The 16,913-nt window shown below is 39.7% G+C and overlaps 1 protein-coding gene across 2 annotated transcripts in view; it reads left to right on the forward strand.

The window, feature by feature from the left end:
- Positions 1–16,913, forward strand: part of WWC2 (WW and C2 domain containing 2) — a 220,652-nt gene that overhangs the window by 82,799 nt on the left and 120,940 nt on the right. Inside the window, exon 2 of one of the 2 annotated variants that reach the window (XM_031010343.3) lies at positions 11,636–11,745. The exons of the other annotated variant lie outside the window; for it this stretch is intronic. Within the exon in view, the coding sequence (XP_030866203.3) occupies positions 11,636–11,745 (110 nt within the window). The remainder of the gene's footprint in view (positions 1–11,635; positions 11,746–16,913) is intronic. 2 annotated transcript variants of the gene reach the window in all.

Here is a 16,913-nt window from a genome sequence, read left to right on the forward strand (position 1 = left end):
TTTTTAAGTCAATATTGAAAACTACAGTATATGTAGAGTTTAGTTTGATACCAAAATATGATGTATATTTTGTACATAATATTATATCTACATGTGTATATATTTATTTAAAAAACATAGCCTAGAGTGAAACACATCACATTAACTGGGATTATTCCTATGTAGTGAGGTTATAGAGATTTTTTAAAGTCCTCTCAGTTTCTTAAGTTTTGATAAAAGTAATACAGGTGTATTTTAATCATTTAACTTCTTCAAAAGGGAAGTGGTGGCCCTTCAGAAAGGTGTGCCATGTGTCATTTCTTTGTTGTCCTGACTGGAGCTCAATTCTCCAGACTGAGTACTGAAGCCTCTTCTAGTCTTCGTCCATGAGCAATTATTATCCATCATGAAATTGACTGCCTGTGTGTTGAACTACAGGTTGGGAATTGAGGCAGCCTTGGTGGATTTCTGTTATTTGTTTGGACAATAATCCTTTTTAAGTTCTCTACCTCTCTCAAACACTCAAACCTTCTTTGCTGGCATAGCCACTTAAAATTTCAGAGTATTTTTCAAAACCAAATAATCTGACAAGCAAACATTTCTTGGCACTTAGGAGAGAAAAAGAGGTTCAGGTTAAAGTGTTTGTTTGACCACTTTGTTTTCTTCCGTGGCATAAAAATACTTTAAAAACCTGCTGAATTATTGAAATACTTGAGATAAATTCTGTTATGTCTTTGTCACTTAAATCTGTTTTCTGTTAAGATATTCATTATGATACAGAATGTAATAATAGCAAAAATAAATCACAAGACCAAATATTTTGATGCAGTATTGAAAGATTTTCTTGTATCTTGTTCCATTGTCAGGAAACATATGTATCAACTAACACCTTAATACCAGCCTTCATATTATTATTTGAATAAATGCATATACTATTACTTCTGTATAAATAGAAAATTTTTGAAAGAATAAATTACAACCCTTTCATGATGTAGTTGACGTTTTCTTTCTGCCTTCCTTCCTACTCTTCTTCCATTCAGTCAACATTTATTATGTGTCGACTGTGTATGAGGTAGGCATTAGGCATTGTGCTAGAGAGCGAGAAGAAGGCAGGGTCCCTGCCTAGAGACTGAGTCTGAGTGTAGTAACATGCCTTAGGTGGCAGCTGATCCCTGTGGAGGTGGGACAAGATTCATGCAACATAATCAAGAATAGTATTTCTAGGTTAAAAGGAATTAACATTTTTTAAAATTTAAATATTTTTATTTTAAGTTCTGGGGTACGTGTGCAGTAATGCGCAGGTTTGTTGCATAGGTAAACGTGTGCCATGATGTCTTGCCGCACCTATCACCCATCACCTAGGTATTAAGCACAGCATGCATTAGCTGTTTTTCCCTAACAGTCTCCCTTCCCCCACCCGGAATCAACATTTTAATGGTTTTTTAACACTGCCAAATTGTTTCTTAAAAGGACTGTATCGAGTTACAAAGTCACCAGCAATGAATGAAAGTAGCTGATGCCCCACATCCTCACCAGAGTGAGTTTCATCACTAAGACAAAGCAAAACAGCTGGAAGCAGTGACTCATGCCTGTAATCTCCACACTTTGGGAGGCCAACGAGGGCGGATCACTTGAGCTCAGGAGTTTGAGACCATCCTGGGCATCAGACCTCATGTCTACAACGGAAAAAAGACATTTAGCCAAGCGTGTTGGTGTGTACCTGCAGTTCTAGCTCCTTGGGAGGCTGAGGTGTTAGAATGGCTTCAGCCCGGGAGGTTGAGGCAGTAGTGAGCTGAGCCATGATCGTCCCGCTGCACTCCAGCCTGGATGTCAGAGTGAGACCCTGTCTCAAAAAAAAGAAAAAAGGCAAAAACTTGATATTTTAATAGGCTTAAATTTTAGCCTCATTATTTTATTGTATTTGGCGTTTCTTTTTATTATTAGTGATGTTTAACATTTTCCCATGTTTTTACTATCTTTTGTGAAAATATTTTATTCACTTTAAGTCTTGGCATTGTTGTTTGCTTGCTACTCCTTTTGAAAACCAACTTACTGAAGTGAAATTCACCTAATGTAAATTAACCATTTAAAATGATCAATTCAGTGGCATTAAGTACATTCACAATGTTGTGCAACCAACCCCTATATTTAGTTTCAGAACATTGCCATCCTCCTCCAAGGTACCCACTGAGCAGTTTCTATTTACCCCTTTCCTTGTCCCCTGGCAACCATCAACCTACTTTCCTTTTTTATGCATTTGTGAACTAGCTATTTCATACAGTGGAATCGTACCATATGTGACATTTTGTGCCTGGCTTCTCTCACTTAGCATAATGTTTTGGAGGTTCATCCATATTGTAGCATGTATAAGTACTTCATTCTTTTTTATGGCTGAATAATATTCCGTTTCATGTATATTCCACAATTTTTTTATCCATTCACCTGTCTGTGGGAATTTGGGCTCTTTCCACCTTTTGGCTATTATGAATAATGCTGCTATGATCATGCACACACATGTACTTATTCGAGTACCTATTTTCACTTCCTTTAGAAGTAGACCTAGAAGTCGTATTGTGGGATCATATGGTAATTCCATTTTAACTTTCTGAGGAATTGCTAAACCATTTTCTACAGAGGCTGCACCGTTTTACATTGCCACCCACAATGTACAGAGTTCCCATTTCTCCACATCCTTGTCAATACTCGTGTCTTGTGTATGTGTGTTTTTTAATGATAGCCATCATAGTGGGTGTGAACTGGTGCTTCACTGTGGTTTTGATTTGCATTTCCGTAATAACTAATGATGTTGAGTACTGTTACTATTTGTATATAAGTGAGAAAATGAAGGATAAAGAAAGCCTTGCTCTTGAAGTTATTTTCAAATTAGTTAAGTATCCTTTGAAGAAAGGAAATGTTTACTTAAAATTAAATGAAGTGTCTACTATTCCAAATAGGAGGACTGTTAAGCCATTAATTCTGTTTAAATATTTCATCGTTTTCATAACAGAGATACTTGTAAAGCCTTCAGGTTTATTTTTAACTTGAGCTTGTTTTCCATTTCGCCATCACCTGGTTGGATTAGGGATCCAATCTAATTTACATCTTTTAAACAACAGCACTCAAGGTGAACTTCTGGTCGCTGAAGTTTACCGATCAGTATTACCTCAGAACTTAGAGATGTAAATCCTCAGGTCCTTCCCAAATCTACTGAGTCAGAAACTTTGAGGGTGACCCCAACAGTCTGTGCTTTCATAAGCCTTTCAGTTGAGTCAGATCAGATGCACGCATAGGTTTCAGAACCGCTACTGTAAACCAACATTCTCAGATTGATTCTGTGATAAACAGCTCTTGTGGGAGGTGAAATCCACAATGTTGGTCTCATTAGCACCAACTCTTTTTTAGCTTAAGTAGTCAGACAATATGAACAATTGACTTGGAATCATGTTATAACCTCCTATTTAAGAAAGCATAAAGCATACAGTTTTACCTAGAAATTGCTATTCGGTTTACAGATCATGTAAAAAAGAGGAAAGTATTTTTCAAAAGCGACTTTTGATCTTTGGCCAAATACTGAAGTAATTTAAGAGGCACATACCCATGATGTATATTTTTCCTGTTATTTGTAATTTTTCAATTTTTTGGCCCTGCTTTTCATGAGCTATGTTTCCTTTTATTCGTAACTAGACTTTATTTTTTACTTCTTCAGAGCCAACATTGTGAAGGTTCTTAGTGTGAAGGGCTATGCGGCAGAGCTTGCAACCACCACTGCCCTATAGTACAAATGTTGACTGGAGAGATGTGTGTGTGTGACCCTAACACATGCTTATTTGGAGAGGAGTGTTTATTTTTTTCTCTGCCCAGGCTATTCAAATGGAAAAAGTATACCTACTTTGCAGAGTTTTATGTATGTACATTTATGTATATTAGAGCATGTGTGGTACATGATAAACATTCAGTAAGTGTTTTATATTATTAGTATAATTGCTGTATGTAAAATATGACCTTTAACATAGTTTTTTGTTTTTTTTTTTTTTGTGACGGAGTCTCACTCTGTCACCCAGGCTGGAGTGCAGTGGCGCAACCTCGGCTCACTGCAAGCTCCATCTCCCGGGTTCACGCCATTCTCCCACCTCAGTCTCCCGAGTAGCTGGGACTACGAGCGCCCCCCACCACTCCCGGCTAATTTTTTGTATTTTTAGTAGAGACAGGGTTTCACCATTCATAGGATGGTCTCGATCTCCTGACCTTGTGATCCGCCCGCCTCGGCCTCCCAAAGTGCTGGGATTACAGGTGTAAGCCACCGTGCCTGGCCTAACATAGAATATTGTAAGCATTGAAGCTTTTGCAGATACTATATCTGGATCCCAAAACCCAACAGCATGAGCCATGTGCTTTTTCAAAGGCAAATCACCCACAAATACTGTCTTTCAAGAGTGTATTCGTGAAGTAACTGTAGGATTAAGTGTTAGGTGGCAGAAGGGAAATTCTATGATAGGGCCTCCTAAAGTCCTCCTGTTTACAGCCTCTAGGTTAGGATGAGGGAATGGTTAGGAATGGTTAGTAAGTGAATGTCAAAAGAAGAATCAGAAGGTTTGAGCAAAGGTTTTTTAGGGTAGGGGGCATTGAATATAGACTGAAGGAGAAAAAATTAACCATATGAGAAGAGATAAATATCAGATAATGAGAGATGGAATGAGACTGCAGAGTAGAGAGGCGCGGCTGGGGTAAGGGCAGGAGACTGGCAGGCTAGCCTGGACGGGGGGATGCGAGACATGTAGAGAGGAGTGGGGTGTGTGGGTCTCGGGGAGCAGACCTGGGAGACAGCACAGTTGTGTTCAGATATTTGAAAGTCTGTCATGTGGAGGAGGTATCAAACTAATTCTCGTTGGTACCAGGCGACAAAACTCATGCCAGCTGTAGGAGGACCAGACCTAGGACCAACAGAGGGGAGAATTGTCTGAGGACCCAAGCAGGTGCAGACATAACATGAACTAATCTGAAGAAGTGATCTTGGTTAGGCTACCTCGTTATGTTTCCTGCCAGCTCTGTAGCACTGGGTGAATCATTTAAATCTTAGAGCAGCAGTCTCCTTCCTAACCCATTGCACCAGGCTAGGGGTCTTCCTGGCCAAGTCCTAGGGTGACAAATTAGTTATCTGCTTGGCTGTCCTCACTTGGCTCCCCAGGGCAAGCACCAAGTCCTTTCCTTGTTATATCCCCCCACTGCACACAGACAGGATCTAAAACACAGGATTTTGTGACACGTTTTATGTTTCACATAAAACACAAAATTCTGGATGTGTCACATACAGAATTAAATCTGTAAAAAAATGGGAATAGGGGCTGGGTGCAGTGGCTCACGTCTGTAATCTCAGCACTTTGGGAGGCCGAGGCGGGTGGATTACCTGAGGTCAGGAGTTTGAGACCCGCCTGGCCAACATGGTGAAACCCTGTCTCTACTAAAAATACAAAAATTAGCTGGGCATGGTGGCACGCACCTGTAGTCCCAGCTACACAGGAGGCTGAGCAGGAGAATCGCTTGAACCTGGGAGGCGGAGGTTGCAATGAGCCGAGATTGTGTCACTGCACTCTAGCCTGGGCGACAGAACGAGACTCCGTCTCAAAATAATAATAATAATAATAATAATAGGCATGGTGCGGTGGCTCACACCTGTAATCCCAGCACTTTGGGAGGCCAAGGTGGGTAGATCACCTGAGGTCAGGAGTTCAAGACCAGCCTGACCAACATGGAGAAACCCCATCTCTACTAAAAATACAAAAAAACTAGCTGGGCGTGGTAGCGCATACCTGTAATCCTAGCTACTTGGGAGGCTGAGGCAGGAGAATCACTTGAACCTGGGAGGCAGAGGTTGCGGTGAGCCAACATCGTGCCATTGCACTCCAGCCTGGGCAACAAGAGTGAAACTCCGTCTCAATAAATAAATACATAAAAATAAAAAAAAAGAGACCAGAAATACCCATTTTGAAGGGTTGTTGTTAGGGCTAAATGAGATAACATATGAAACAACCTTGCATAATTCTTGGAACATAATAGACAACTAATAAAATTAGTTTCTTTCCTTTATGAAAAAATTAGTATGTCACAAAATGATCTTCAAAATATTGAGTAACTGTTCTAATAAACAGTAATATAAGTTGCCAGACACTCAAAAGGGCTCATGTCAGGAAGAATGGGAGAGTGAGGCTAGATTGGAGCCTCCAGATGTTGCCCAGTCTATTTTTTTGTCTTTTGGTAAAAATGATCTTAGGAAGAGATGATTTTCCCCATTGTGACCTGTTCTTTTGTTTTGTTTTTGAGACAGAGTCTCGCTGTGTCGCCCAGGCTGGAGTGCAGTGGCACAATCTTGGCTCACTACAACCTCCACCTCCCAGGTTCAAGAGTTTTCCTGCCTCAGCCTCCCGAGTAGCTGGGATTACAGATGCCCACCACCACACCTGGCTAATTTTTGTAATTTTAGTAGCGATGGGTTTTCACCATGTTGACCAGGCTGGTCTTGAACTCCTGACCTTAAGTGATCTGCCTGTCTCGGCATCCCAAAATGCTGGGATTACAGGTATTAGCCACCGCACCTGGCCCATTGTGACCTATTCTGATATCTAATGTTTGTTTTCTAGAAATTCTATCTAATATGACTTCTTTCTTTCTTTCTTTCTGTCTCTCTCTCTCTCTTTCTTTCTTTCTTTTTTTTTTTTTTGAGACGAAGTCTCGCTCTTGTCCCCAGGCTGGAGTGCAATGGCCCGATCTTGACTCACTGCAACTTCCACCTCCCGGGTTCAAGCGATTCTCCTGCCTAAGCCTCCTGAGTAGCTGGGATTATAGGCATGTGCCACCACGCCTGGCTAATTTTTGTATTTTTAGTAGAGACAGGGTTTCACCATATTGGCCAGGCTGGTCTCGAACTCCTGACCTCAGGTGATCCGCCCACCTTGGCCTCCCAAAGTGCTGGGATTACAGGCGTGATCCACCGTGCCTGGCCCTCTAATATGACTTCTTTCTAATCATTTAAGCTAATTTCCTCACACACAGGGAAGGAATATCATTATTATCTTCCGAAGTGGTTTGTATAATTTTTCTTGAAAGCCATTTTTTTCTTGTTGCCTCTATCCACTGTTTTCTACCATTCTCCTTTGTTTCTTTGTGTTGCTAGTTTCCCTATATAGTGATAGATAGAAGTTGTTGGCCAGGCGCAGTGGCTCATGCCTGTAATCCTAGCACTTTGGGAGGCTGAGGGAGGTGGATTGCCTGAGGTTAGGAGTTTGAGACCAGTCAGGCCAACATGGTGAAACCCCGTCTCTACTAAAAATACAAAAAAATTAGCCAGGCGTGGTGGCGGGCGCCTGCAATCCCAGCTACTCGAGAGGCTGAGGCAGGGGAATTGCTTGAACCAGGGAGGTGGAGGTTGCAGTGAGCCGAGATCGCGCCACTGCACTGTGGCCTGGGTGATAGAGCGAGACTCAGTCTCAAAAAAAAAAAAAAAAGTTATTTCTAGGGAACTAATTGACATCATTATAAATGAAGATTCTTTTAGGACTGTGGAAAGATTTCTAGTGCTTTATCCTTGCTTTAAAATTCAAATTGTGAAACACATTTTTACTTCCTCCCTGTTCTCTTAGAGCAATTCAGTGATGTTTCTGTGAGCAGATTCTGTAGTAATCATAAGCAGTTGACAGGATTCGCTCTGCTTTGTGTTAGCTAAACAATGAGAACAGCAGATGCTACAAAGTAAAAATAACTGTGAAGACTTTTAATGTGTGTGCTAAACTGTACATTTGGGAGGCTCTGAATTGTGGCAAGAGTTTTGGTATTGAAATGTTTTTTTCAAGTGCTTATTCATTAAGTGCAGTTAGTACAAACTCAGTTTTTTTTGGAGTTGTGCTTGCACTCACCATCATGTAATTGTGAAGTGAACAAATACATCACTGTGTGGCATCTCATGTCATAGGACATGTATTTGAGTTGACAATAAATATTAAATGACTGTGAAAGAATGATATAATGCCAGCAAGGAGAGGAAATACCACGCAGAGTTAAATTTTGCATATAAACGTTGGCAAAGTGCTGCAGTAAATTACCGTTTTCTTCATAATATGAAATTCCTTTGCATGGTGCAAAGGAAGACCTTTTTAAGCAAAGAGTAATGTCTGGAATTCAGCATTAAGACTCTAGTTAATTTCAGGATTTTGTTGTTGTTGTTGTTGCTTGTTGTTGCTCCTTTGCAGGGAACCAACCAAAAACAAACTCCATCCATTTTTACTGACTTAACATCAAAGAAAGCTTGAATGTGTAAGAAATTCCTTGTGCACAACAAGAGGAAGAAATTTAAAAGTTAATTAACATTTCCGTTCACTGTATTTGTTTTAATTTATGTTGTTTGTAATTTTGGAATACATCTGTTAGTTCTTTTTGCTTTGTGTTACCTCTTAGTACGTCATAGTAATATTTTCTTTTTATCAGGATAGCACCATAATTGGGTACTTAATTTGTTTGGAACCTGAGAATGTTGTTCTATTTATATTTTATAATTTGCATAAGAATTCAATCCTAAAACTTTAATATTTACAAATATCTATGTAATGGTTTTACTTATTGATAGAGTGCAGAGAAGGTATATATATTTATCCATATATAGAAAATAAAGTATTAAAATGCTATTTGAAGGAACTCTGCAGAGAAATTTTTATATTAAAAATTTTAAGAATGGAATCTTCTGAATTTTTCAGAGTTCACAAGTACATGTATACCTATAGATGTAATTGTAGTCTTAGAACAGTGACAATTAAATGCTTATCTGCTAACCAGTTAGTGGAACAAACTGGATTATTTCCAAATGTAATCAAGTTACTATTAACTTGTAATCATAGCACATGCTCTCAAGCTTTTATAACTTCTTATTCTTAAAGTAATAAATATATTCCTGTCATACTCACGCTTAAGCACATTGAATTGGTGCCTGGGTAATACTGGCCTAATATTTCTCTTTTGTCACTTAAACTTACCATTCTCATGTTTTCTCCTTCTTCATTTCTTTAGGATGCATGTGCCTTTTAGACAGCATTGATAATGGAGTTAGTGAAAGAGGATCATCAAACAGTGATACAGAGGGTGACCTGGCACCGGAGCTCTATCTAGTTGCTTTATTGAGGTAGTCAAAGAGACCATGTATGTAGACAAGGAGGTGTCCTAGGGTGTAGGAATTTTTGATATGGTATCTCACTCTTTGTCAAGAGAAAAATCAATTTTCTGGGGCAGTTTTTGATAGAAGACAGAATTTGAGCACAATTCTAAGAATGAAATGTTTCGCATTTGAACTCAGATTGAGTTCAAATGCACTCCATGTTTACAAAGTAAATATGGCCAGTTTCCATATTTGGGCACATCACTTAACATGTTTGAGATTCATTTTACTCATCTAACATATATTGAAGCTTACCATTTCTCGGGTGTTATACTGTTTAGTTCTCATCTAAACTTAATCTTTCCTCCTGTCCCCTTAAAAAAATACATTAGGAAGCTAGGGCTTTTAAGGCTAATAACTTGCTCTAGGTTGTATAGTGAGTAAGTGGCAGAATAAAGATTTGAGCCCAGATCTCTTTGATGCCAGACTTCGAGCTCTTAACTTGTAAGCCGTGGTTCCCGCACTTTAGTGTGGAGCAGAATTACCTGGAAAGCATACATTGCTGGGACTTAGAGTTTCTGATTCTACAATAGGGCTCAAGAATTTGTATTATTTCTATTTTTTTTTAAAATCATTTTAGTTTTTTTTAGAGACAGGGTCTTGCTCTGTTGCCCAGGCTGGAATTCAGTGGTGCGATCATGGCTCACTGCAGCCTTGAACTCCTGGGCTCAGGTGATGCTCCTATCTTGGCTTCCCAGAGTGCGGAGATTACAGGCATGAGCCACCATGCCTGGCTAATTTTTTATTTTTTTAGAGACAGGGTCTCACTGTGTCGCCCAGGCTGGTCTTGAACTCCTGGTCTCAGCCATCCTCCTGCCTCAGCCTCCCAAAGTGTTGGAATTACAGGCGTGAGCCACGGTGCCCAACCAGAATTTGTATTTGTAACAAGGTCCCAGATGTTGATGCTGCTGTTTCTGGGAACTGTATTCTAAGAACCACAGTTCTATGCTGTGCTGCCTGACTTGATTCCTCTGAGGGATAAATGAGAGAATTCACATGTGCTTGTGTTAATAATCACTGACATTTATTGACTACTTATAACGTCCTGGATGCTCTTCCAAGTTAATTCCTTTTTATCCTGAGTTTATTTTAGGAGCTAGTTAAATTGCAGGGAGAGTACGTGAGGGTATACTCACTACTTCAAAGAGAAGGAAACTGAGGTAGGAAGAGGTGCTCAGTAAGTGGTCTCATAGTGAGTCAGTGGTAGAGCAGGTTACCCTCATTATTGCTTCTGTCTGCTGAGCTGGTTTGGAAGGCCAGTGTCTTCTTTGGAGCCATCTCCAGAAGGAGAGATTTCATGCTATAGGAAGGTTGAGAGAAAAGTAGACCCTTCCTTTCATCTATTGGTGTTTTTTGTCCTTGGAGGACTATTGCAGAGCAGGCCTGGAAAAAAAGAATTTTCCTCCTTTTTATATCATTCTTGAGCATTCTGAAGGGTGGATGATGTACTTTGTTATTCTGATGAATGATATGATTCTGAAAATGACCTATATTTCAGTTGAACTGTGAGATCTTTGATAGTCATTAGCATGGATAAAAGGGATTCCAGGAGATTTTGTATGTAAGAACCATGCTAGTGGTGCCAGTGCATTAAATTAGAAAATGTGTTGACTGATGGTGGCCACACTCCAGCAAGGCATCTGTGGTGTTAACCTGCCCATGGCCGCTCCAGTAGCCAAGGAAAATCTCAAAAGCAAAATGCAAGAGAGTGAGAAAAAAAAAAATCTATTGTAATTAAGTCTGAAACCTGTACTCTGCTTAGGAAACTGTGTGGTTTCTTCATTAGTTTTAAAGAGAAAAATCCTACAGAGAAAGCGTCTTACAGAAAAAAATGGTCTTAAGAGAGAGTATAAAGCAATTTCAGAAGGTGAGATCACATTGATATATGAATGAATACTTGATGTATTTGGTTCAGTTAAAAATTTTGTTGAGTGACTGTTATGTACAAGATACTTATGAAAAAAATTTGTCCTTCCTCTCAAGGAGAACTTATAGTAGACTTCACAGTTGAATGTTTAATTTATAAACGAGCATCCAGTCTGAAATTAGTGTAACCTGATGTGGATCTTGTCTCCATGCTACTGATAGGATTTTCATGATACCAGTATTTGAATCCTGGGACACATTTTTCTTTTTAATGGGGTATCTGTTTCACTGCAGAGCTAGAGCTAGATCCCAAGCTTCCTCACTCTCAGCTTGGCATTCTCCCTGATTTAGGATGCCTTTATTTATTTAGTGTATAGGTTTATCTCCAAATATTAAGCAGTGAACTTTCAAAAGGGTATTACGACTTGTCCTACTTTTTTGGATATATACATCTGTATTTTATCCTTGGTTTTTTGTTTTTTTTTTCTTTAAGATTTTAAATGCAACCTAGACACTTGTGGTTAGGGTGCTGAATTTTGACATATGCGGTTTGACGGAAAGAATCACTGGTGTGTCAATTCTGGTTTGTTGTAGGTTAACGAAGCCCTTGTCATTTGCTGATTGTGTTGGGGATGAGCTGCCGTGGGGATGGGAAGCAGGGTTTGACCCTCAGATTGGTGTCTACTACATCGATCACATCAACAGTAAGTTTTCCTTTTTGGTAAAAGCAAACATATCAGAAAAGTAATCCCCCAAAACCTACAGTCACACGAAAGAATAAACATGTTACAAACTGAATTTCCAAAACCCCATTTTCTTAGTGACTGATATTTAACTGAAATGCCTGTCTTGGTATTTGGGGCATGTACATAGAGTTGTCCTTATGGGGGCGGAGAGGGAGAAAGGGTGTCTGGCCCGTGTGCCTGCCTGCCTGCCTGCCTGCCTGCCTGCCTGCTGGGGAATGAGGATTCTCCTTCAGCACAGGTCTGGGAACCTGTGGGGATCAGAGCTGCTGGGCTCCTCTTTCCATGGCCATTGCACCTTCTGACAGGCTCTTCCTTTCCTTGTGTTTGCCACAGAAAGACTTGGGCGTTGGCACAGTGTGGTTTGTAGGCTGGGACTGGGGAGGGGTTGGCCTGCATCAGTGGCTTTGGAAGACATAGCGTAGCTGGGAAAGGTCCTAAACCTCTTCCTTTTTTCTGTTTCCTGATTTCTTTGTCATTGGAAGGGAAAAACCTCTCATTTTAACAGCTTTTAAATCTGTCACATCTCTGACATGGTCAGTCTAGGGCAGAGGATTACTGTGGCCGTGAATGACTTTCAAAAACACATACTTTGAAATATTTTTTATATATTTGTGTATGTTTGTGTGTGTGTGTTTATATGAATATCTAGCACTCTATCTACTCCTTTAAAAATTTATTCAGATGGTAGCATACAATACTCATTCATTTTGCTTATTCACTTAAAAACAATTATTTTATTTTTATAAGTTTTGGGGAATACATAATGAATTTATTCCTCATTGTCTTATTTCTTTTAGATCTATTCTTATATTTAAAATTTGTATATGCAGTACTCTGTAGTATCTTTGGGAACAGTATCACTGTAGCAGTATTTCACTTGATACTCACTCATTAGTGATGGCTTGCAGCTGCCCTTGTGTAGGTAGATGATGTATTTCTCAAGAGGCCAGAAAAGCCTGTATTATTAGCTGTGAGGCACCATCTTCCAGGCGGGTGAGGTGGAAGGGCAGAAAGGAGTGTAAGCACTCTGAAGTCCGGTGAGCACATATGGTTAGTGATCTGTTTCAGTAGAACACCTGTCATACACAGCTTGGGAACCAGCTTTCATGTATACTGTACATTATTAGTTCAACACAAATACAAATAATAGTTTCTACAAGTTGTTACCTCAGCCTCTTTTATATGACCAGAAGAAATGTGACTTTTTTGTAGAGCTATTATTTATCTCTCCCTGAAAGTTTCTAAAAGTTCTATGAAGAATCAATTATTGTGTTTTTAAGTTAGCTTTTAATTTTGTTTTCTAATAAATGTTTATTGATATACTGTATTAGTATATACCAGGTTTTATTATGTATCAGTCACTGACAACCAAATGTCATCTGTAAGGGTGAAATGAACTAATTTTGATAAAATTCAGTTCATTTTAAGCACTGTGTCTCACCCTTATGTCATTGCAAATAAACAAGTCAGTGAAATATCTGAAATGTATTAACTATTTAACTCTCACTTTTATGCTTATTTTAGATGAATAATTGTGTAGCTTTCTTTCCTTAAAGTAGTATTTGGGGAACCAGAAACCAACCTCGCCATCCCAGGTCAACAAAAATAAGCCCTCTTGGTACCAAAATGAGAAAAGGAATCCTCTCAGCCTCCTTCTCAACACCTACAAACTCTTTGGTATCTAAACCCACCTTCAGGGCTTCCTCCTCTTTCTCAGTGAAGGAGGCATTCCTCTGGACACCTCCACCCCTACAAATACCTCTTAATAACTTTTCTATTTCATCATTCTCTCCTGTTTGGTATCTTTACTAGTTATTTCCTGATTTTAAAATGTTCTCCCACCATTTCTATTAATAAATGATTCTTTTGTCTTAATGTATAAACACTGGAAACTCTCAAAACAAAACCAAAACTGCAAAAGAAATACAAACAGATGGCATTAAACTCCCTTTCCTCACGCTCTCAAAACCATCCTTCAACCAGAATCCCTTGCCAGCTGTAGTTGCCTCCTCTTCCCTTCACAGCCAGACTTGCTGAAAGCTGTAGTCTGCAAGAACTCCACTTCCTCCATTGTTCTCCACCATCTCACAGAACCTGTTCTTGCTGAGGGCACCCGAGACCCCACGATGTAGTTTGGATATTTGTCCCATCTAAATCTCATGCTGAAATGTAATCTCCAGTGTTGGAGGTAGGGCCTGATGGGAGGTGATTGGATCATGGGAGTGGATTTCTCATGGTTTAGCGCCATCCCCTTGGTGCTGTATTTGCTGTAGTGAGTTCTCACAAGATCTGGCTGTTTGAAGGTGTGAAGCATGTTCCGCTTACTCTCTTGCTTCCTCTCTCACCACATAATGTGGTGCTCCCGCTTTGCCTTCTGCCAAGAGTAAAAGTTCCCTGAGGCCTCCCCAGGAGCCCAGCAGACGCTGGGGCCGTGCTTGTATATCCTGCAGAACCGTGAGTCAATTAAACCTCTTTTCTTCATAAATTACTCAGTCTCAGGTATTCCTTTATAACAAGGCAAGAAGGGTCTAATACACCCCACAAACTATCAAATCCAAACAACACTGTAGTCTTGTCTCTGTGACTTGCCACTGTGAGTTATTCCCTCCTGCTCTTTACTCTTTGGATTTTGTGACATACTGTTCACATACCTGACCGCACCTGCCCAGCTTTCTTTTGCCTCTTTCTTCACCGGGACCTGCTGTCAGGATTTCTGTAATAGTCTTTAGTCTTTTGCTGTTTGCATGCTGCAGATCTCCTTGGGTGATAACTTCAGTTACTTCCTTCAGACTGCTGGCTGCCACATCTGTCTAAGTCTTTCTCAGAGTACAGATGCATGTGTTCTATTCCTTGCTAGAAGGCTCTTCCTAGTCTGCTTGCACCAGCCTCTCCTTTTTCATCTCCTGCCCTGCCTGGCACTGGAGGCCTTTAGGAGGACCCTGTGCCTTCTCAGCTGGCTGTCTTTCTTTGCATCTGTGGAGTCTAGCCTGAGCACTCTCTGCGCAGCCCCTAGGCCCTCCCTTTGTCTGAAGGCCACATCCTTCTAGGGGCAGTCTGCTCAGGTGCCACTGCTTCCCACAGGCCTTCTCTGATACCCACCCCTCCACCTCACAGGTCCCCATCCCATTCTGGTCGAGTGCCCCATCCAGATATTTCCAGAAGACCAGGTGCATAGGGATTTTTTTAAAAAGCATTTTCATATTGCATTTATATTATTTTTTGTATGTTTTCCTCACTAAATTGTGAGCTTCTTGAGGGCAATGACTGCATCTTTTATGTTTTCATCGCTGGGCAACTAGTATAATGATAAACTCTTAAAATGTTAAAAAGAAGAGCTTTATTGCTTAACTCAGCAATCAAAAGCTTTCTGTTATTTAAAGGAATTAAAGTACATTTCAAGTATAAATTATGTGTCAAAAAACGCCATTTTGAATATTTTAAAACTTCACTATTAGAATATAAAATTTTAAGTCTGCTATTTTGCTGTAATGGTAATGGTATTCTGGTGATCTGTTGTACCCAAATTACCAACAGCAAACAGTTCACCCACTGAAAACGATCTGGTCCATTGTCTCATTAATCTTCAAGACATTCCTGTGAAGTAGTTTAGGAAGCAAATGGTATTATCTTCTCAAGCAGCTGTTCCACACATATGTTGTGTTCTGACATCGTATAGTTTCAGCATCATTTTCTCATTATTTAAATAAAAAATGAAATAAGGAATGTTGGCTGTTTAACACTATTTCTAAGAAACACTATTGAATATTTAGAAGTAAAAGATTTGACCTTGACTGTGAAAGTTATTTTAGGCCATCAGTGTTGTATGGTCATGTTCACCTTCCAGTGGGTATATGTGGAGTGGGGGTGTAGATATCAGTGAGGGATGTTTGCAGCTAACTAGAAGGTAAATAAGGAGGTATGGTTTATAAGGTTTTGATATTATTAATACAACCAGAAGTAAATCACTTTTTGGTAGAGTCAGAGTTGTACTGTAATTTTTTTTCTTTTAGTAATCAAGGTTTCATTTACATACACAAAAATGCACTGATTTTAAGCGTGTATTTTGGGTGGACTTTGACGTATGTATAGTCCTTTGTAACTTGCCCCCGCATCAAGGTACAAACTTCGTCCGTCACCCTAGTACGTTCTGTCCTGCCCCTTTCCAGTCAGCCCTCCCTACTGCGGCAGACATTGTTCTGATTTCTATCACCATAGCTTAGTTTTCTCTGTTCTGGAACTTCATATAAAAGGATTGTGTTCAGTTTTGGGAATAGATTCTTTCAGCATGTTTTGCAGTTTGCACCTGTAGTCCCACCTACTTGGGAGGCTGTTTGCACCTGTGGTCGCACCTACTTGGGAGGCTGAGGTGGGCAGATTGCTGGAGCCTAGGAGTTCAAGGCTGCAATGCGCTGTGATCACACCACTGCACTCCAGCCTGGTTGACAGAGTGAGACCCTGTCTCAAGAACAAACAAACGAAAAGTAATGGTATATAGGAGAAAAGTAGAAAATATAGATAAGTGAAAAGAAGAAAAATTATCTATGTTCATACAACCCAGAGTTAACTAAGTATTCTAAATCTTCTGATGTGTATCCTTCCAGACTTTTTCATATTGATACACACATGCACATATACACAGTTTCTTAAAATTTATTTTTGTTTTCATTTTTTGGGGGTAGAGATGGCAGCTCTCTGTGTTGCCCAGACTGGTCTTAAATCTGACCTCAAGGAATCCCCCCACCTCACACACAGCTTTAAATGTATTTTACATCGCAAATGGGATTATATTATATATACTGTTTTATAAACTTTTTCATTTAATGTATAATTTTCACCAAAATTTTTTGCACCATGATATCAATTCTTTTGATAATAGAACTTCACGTTTCTGTCAGATGATTTTCATAGAATATAGTCAAGATTCTTTGAAGCTGAGCATGGTGGCTCTTGTTTGTAGTCCCAGCTACTCAGGAGGGTGAGGTGGGAAGATCGCTAGAGCCTAAGAGCTCAAGGCCAGTCTTGGTAACATATAAGACCTCGTCTCTTTAAAAAAAAAAAAAAAGATCCTTTTGTGCTCTTGCATAAAACCCTTCTGTGGCACATTACTGCTTTCAAAATGAGTTTCA

This window comes from Gorilla gorilla, chromosome 3 (genome assembly GCF_029281585.2).
Source record: "Gorilla gorilla gorilla isolate KB3781 chromosome 3, NHGRI_mGorGor1-v2.1_pri, whole genome shotgun sequence".
NCBI classification, from domain to species: domain Eukaryota; kingdom Metazoa; phylum Chordata; class Mammalia; order Primates; family Hominidae; genus Gorilla; species Gorilla gorilla.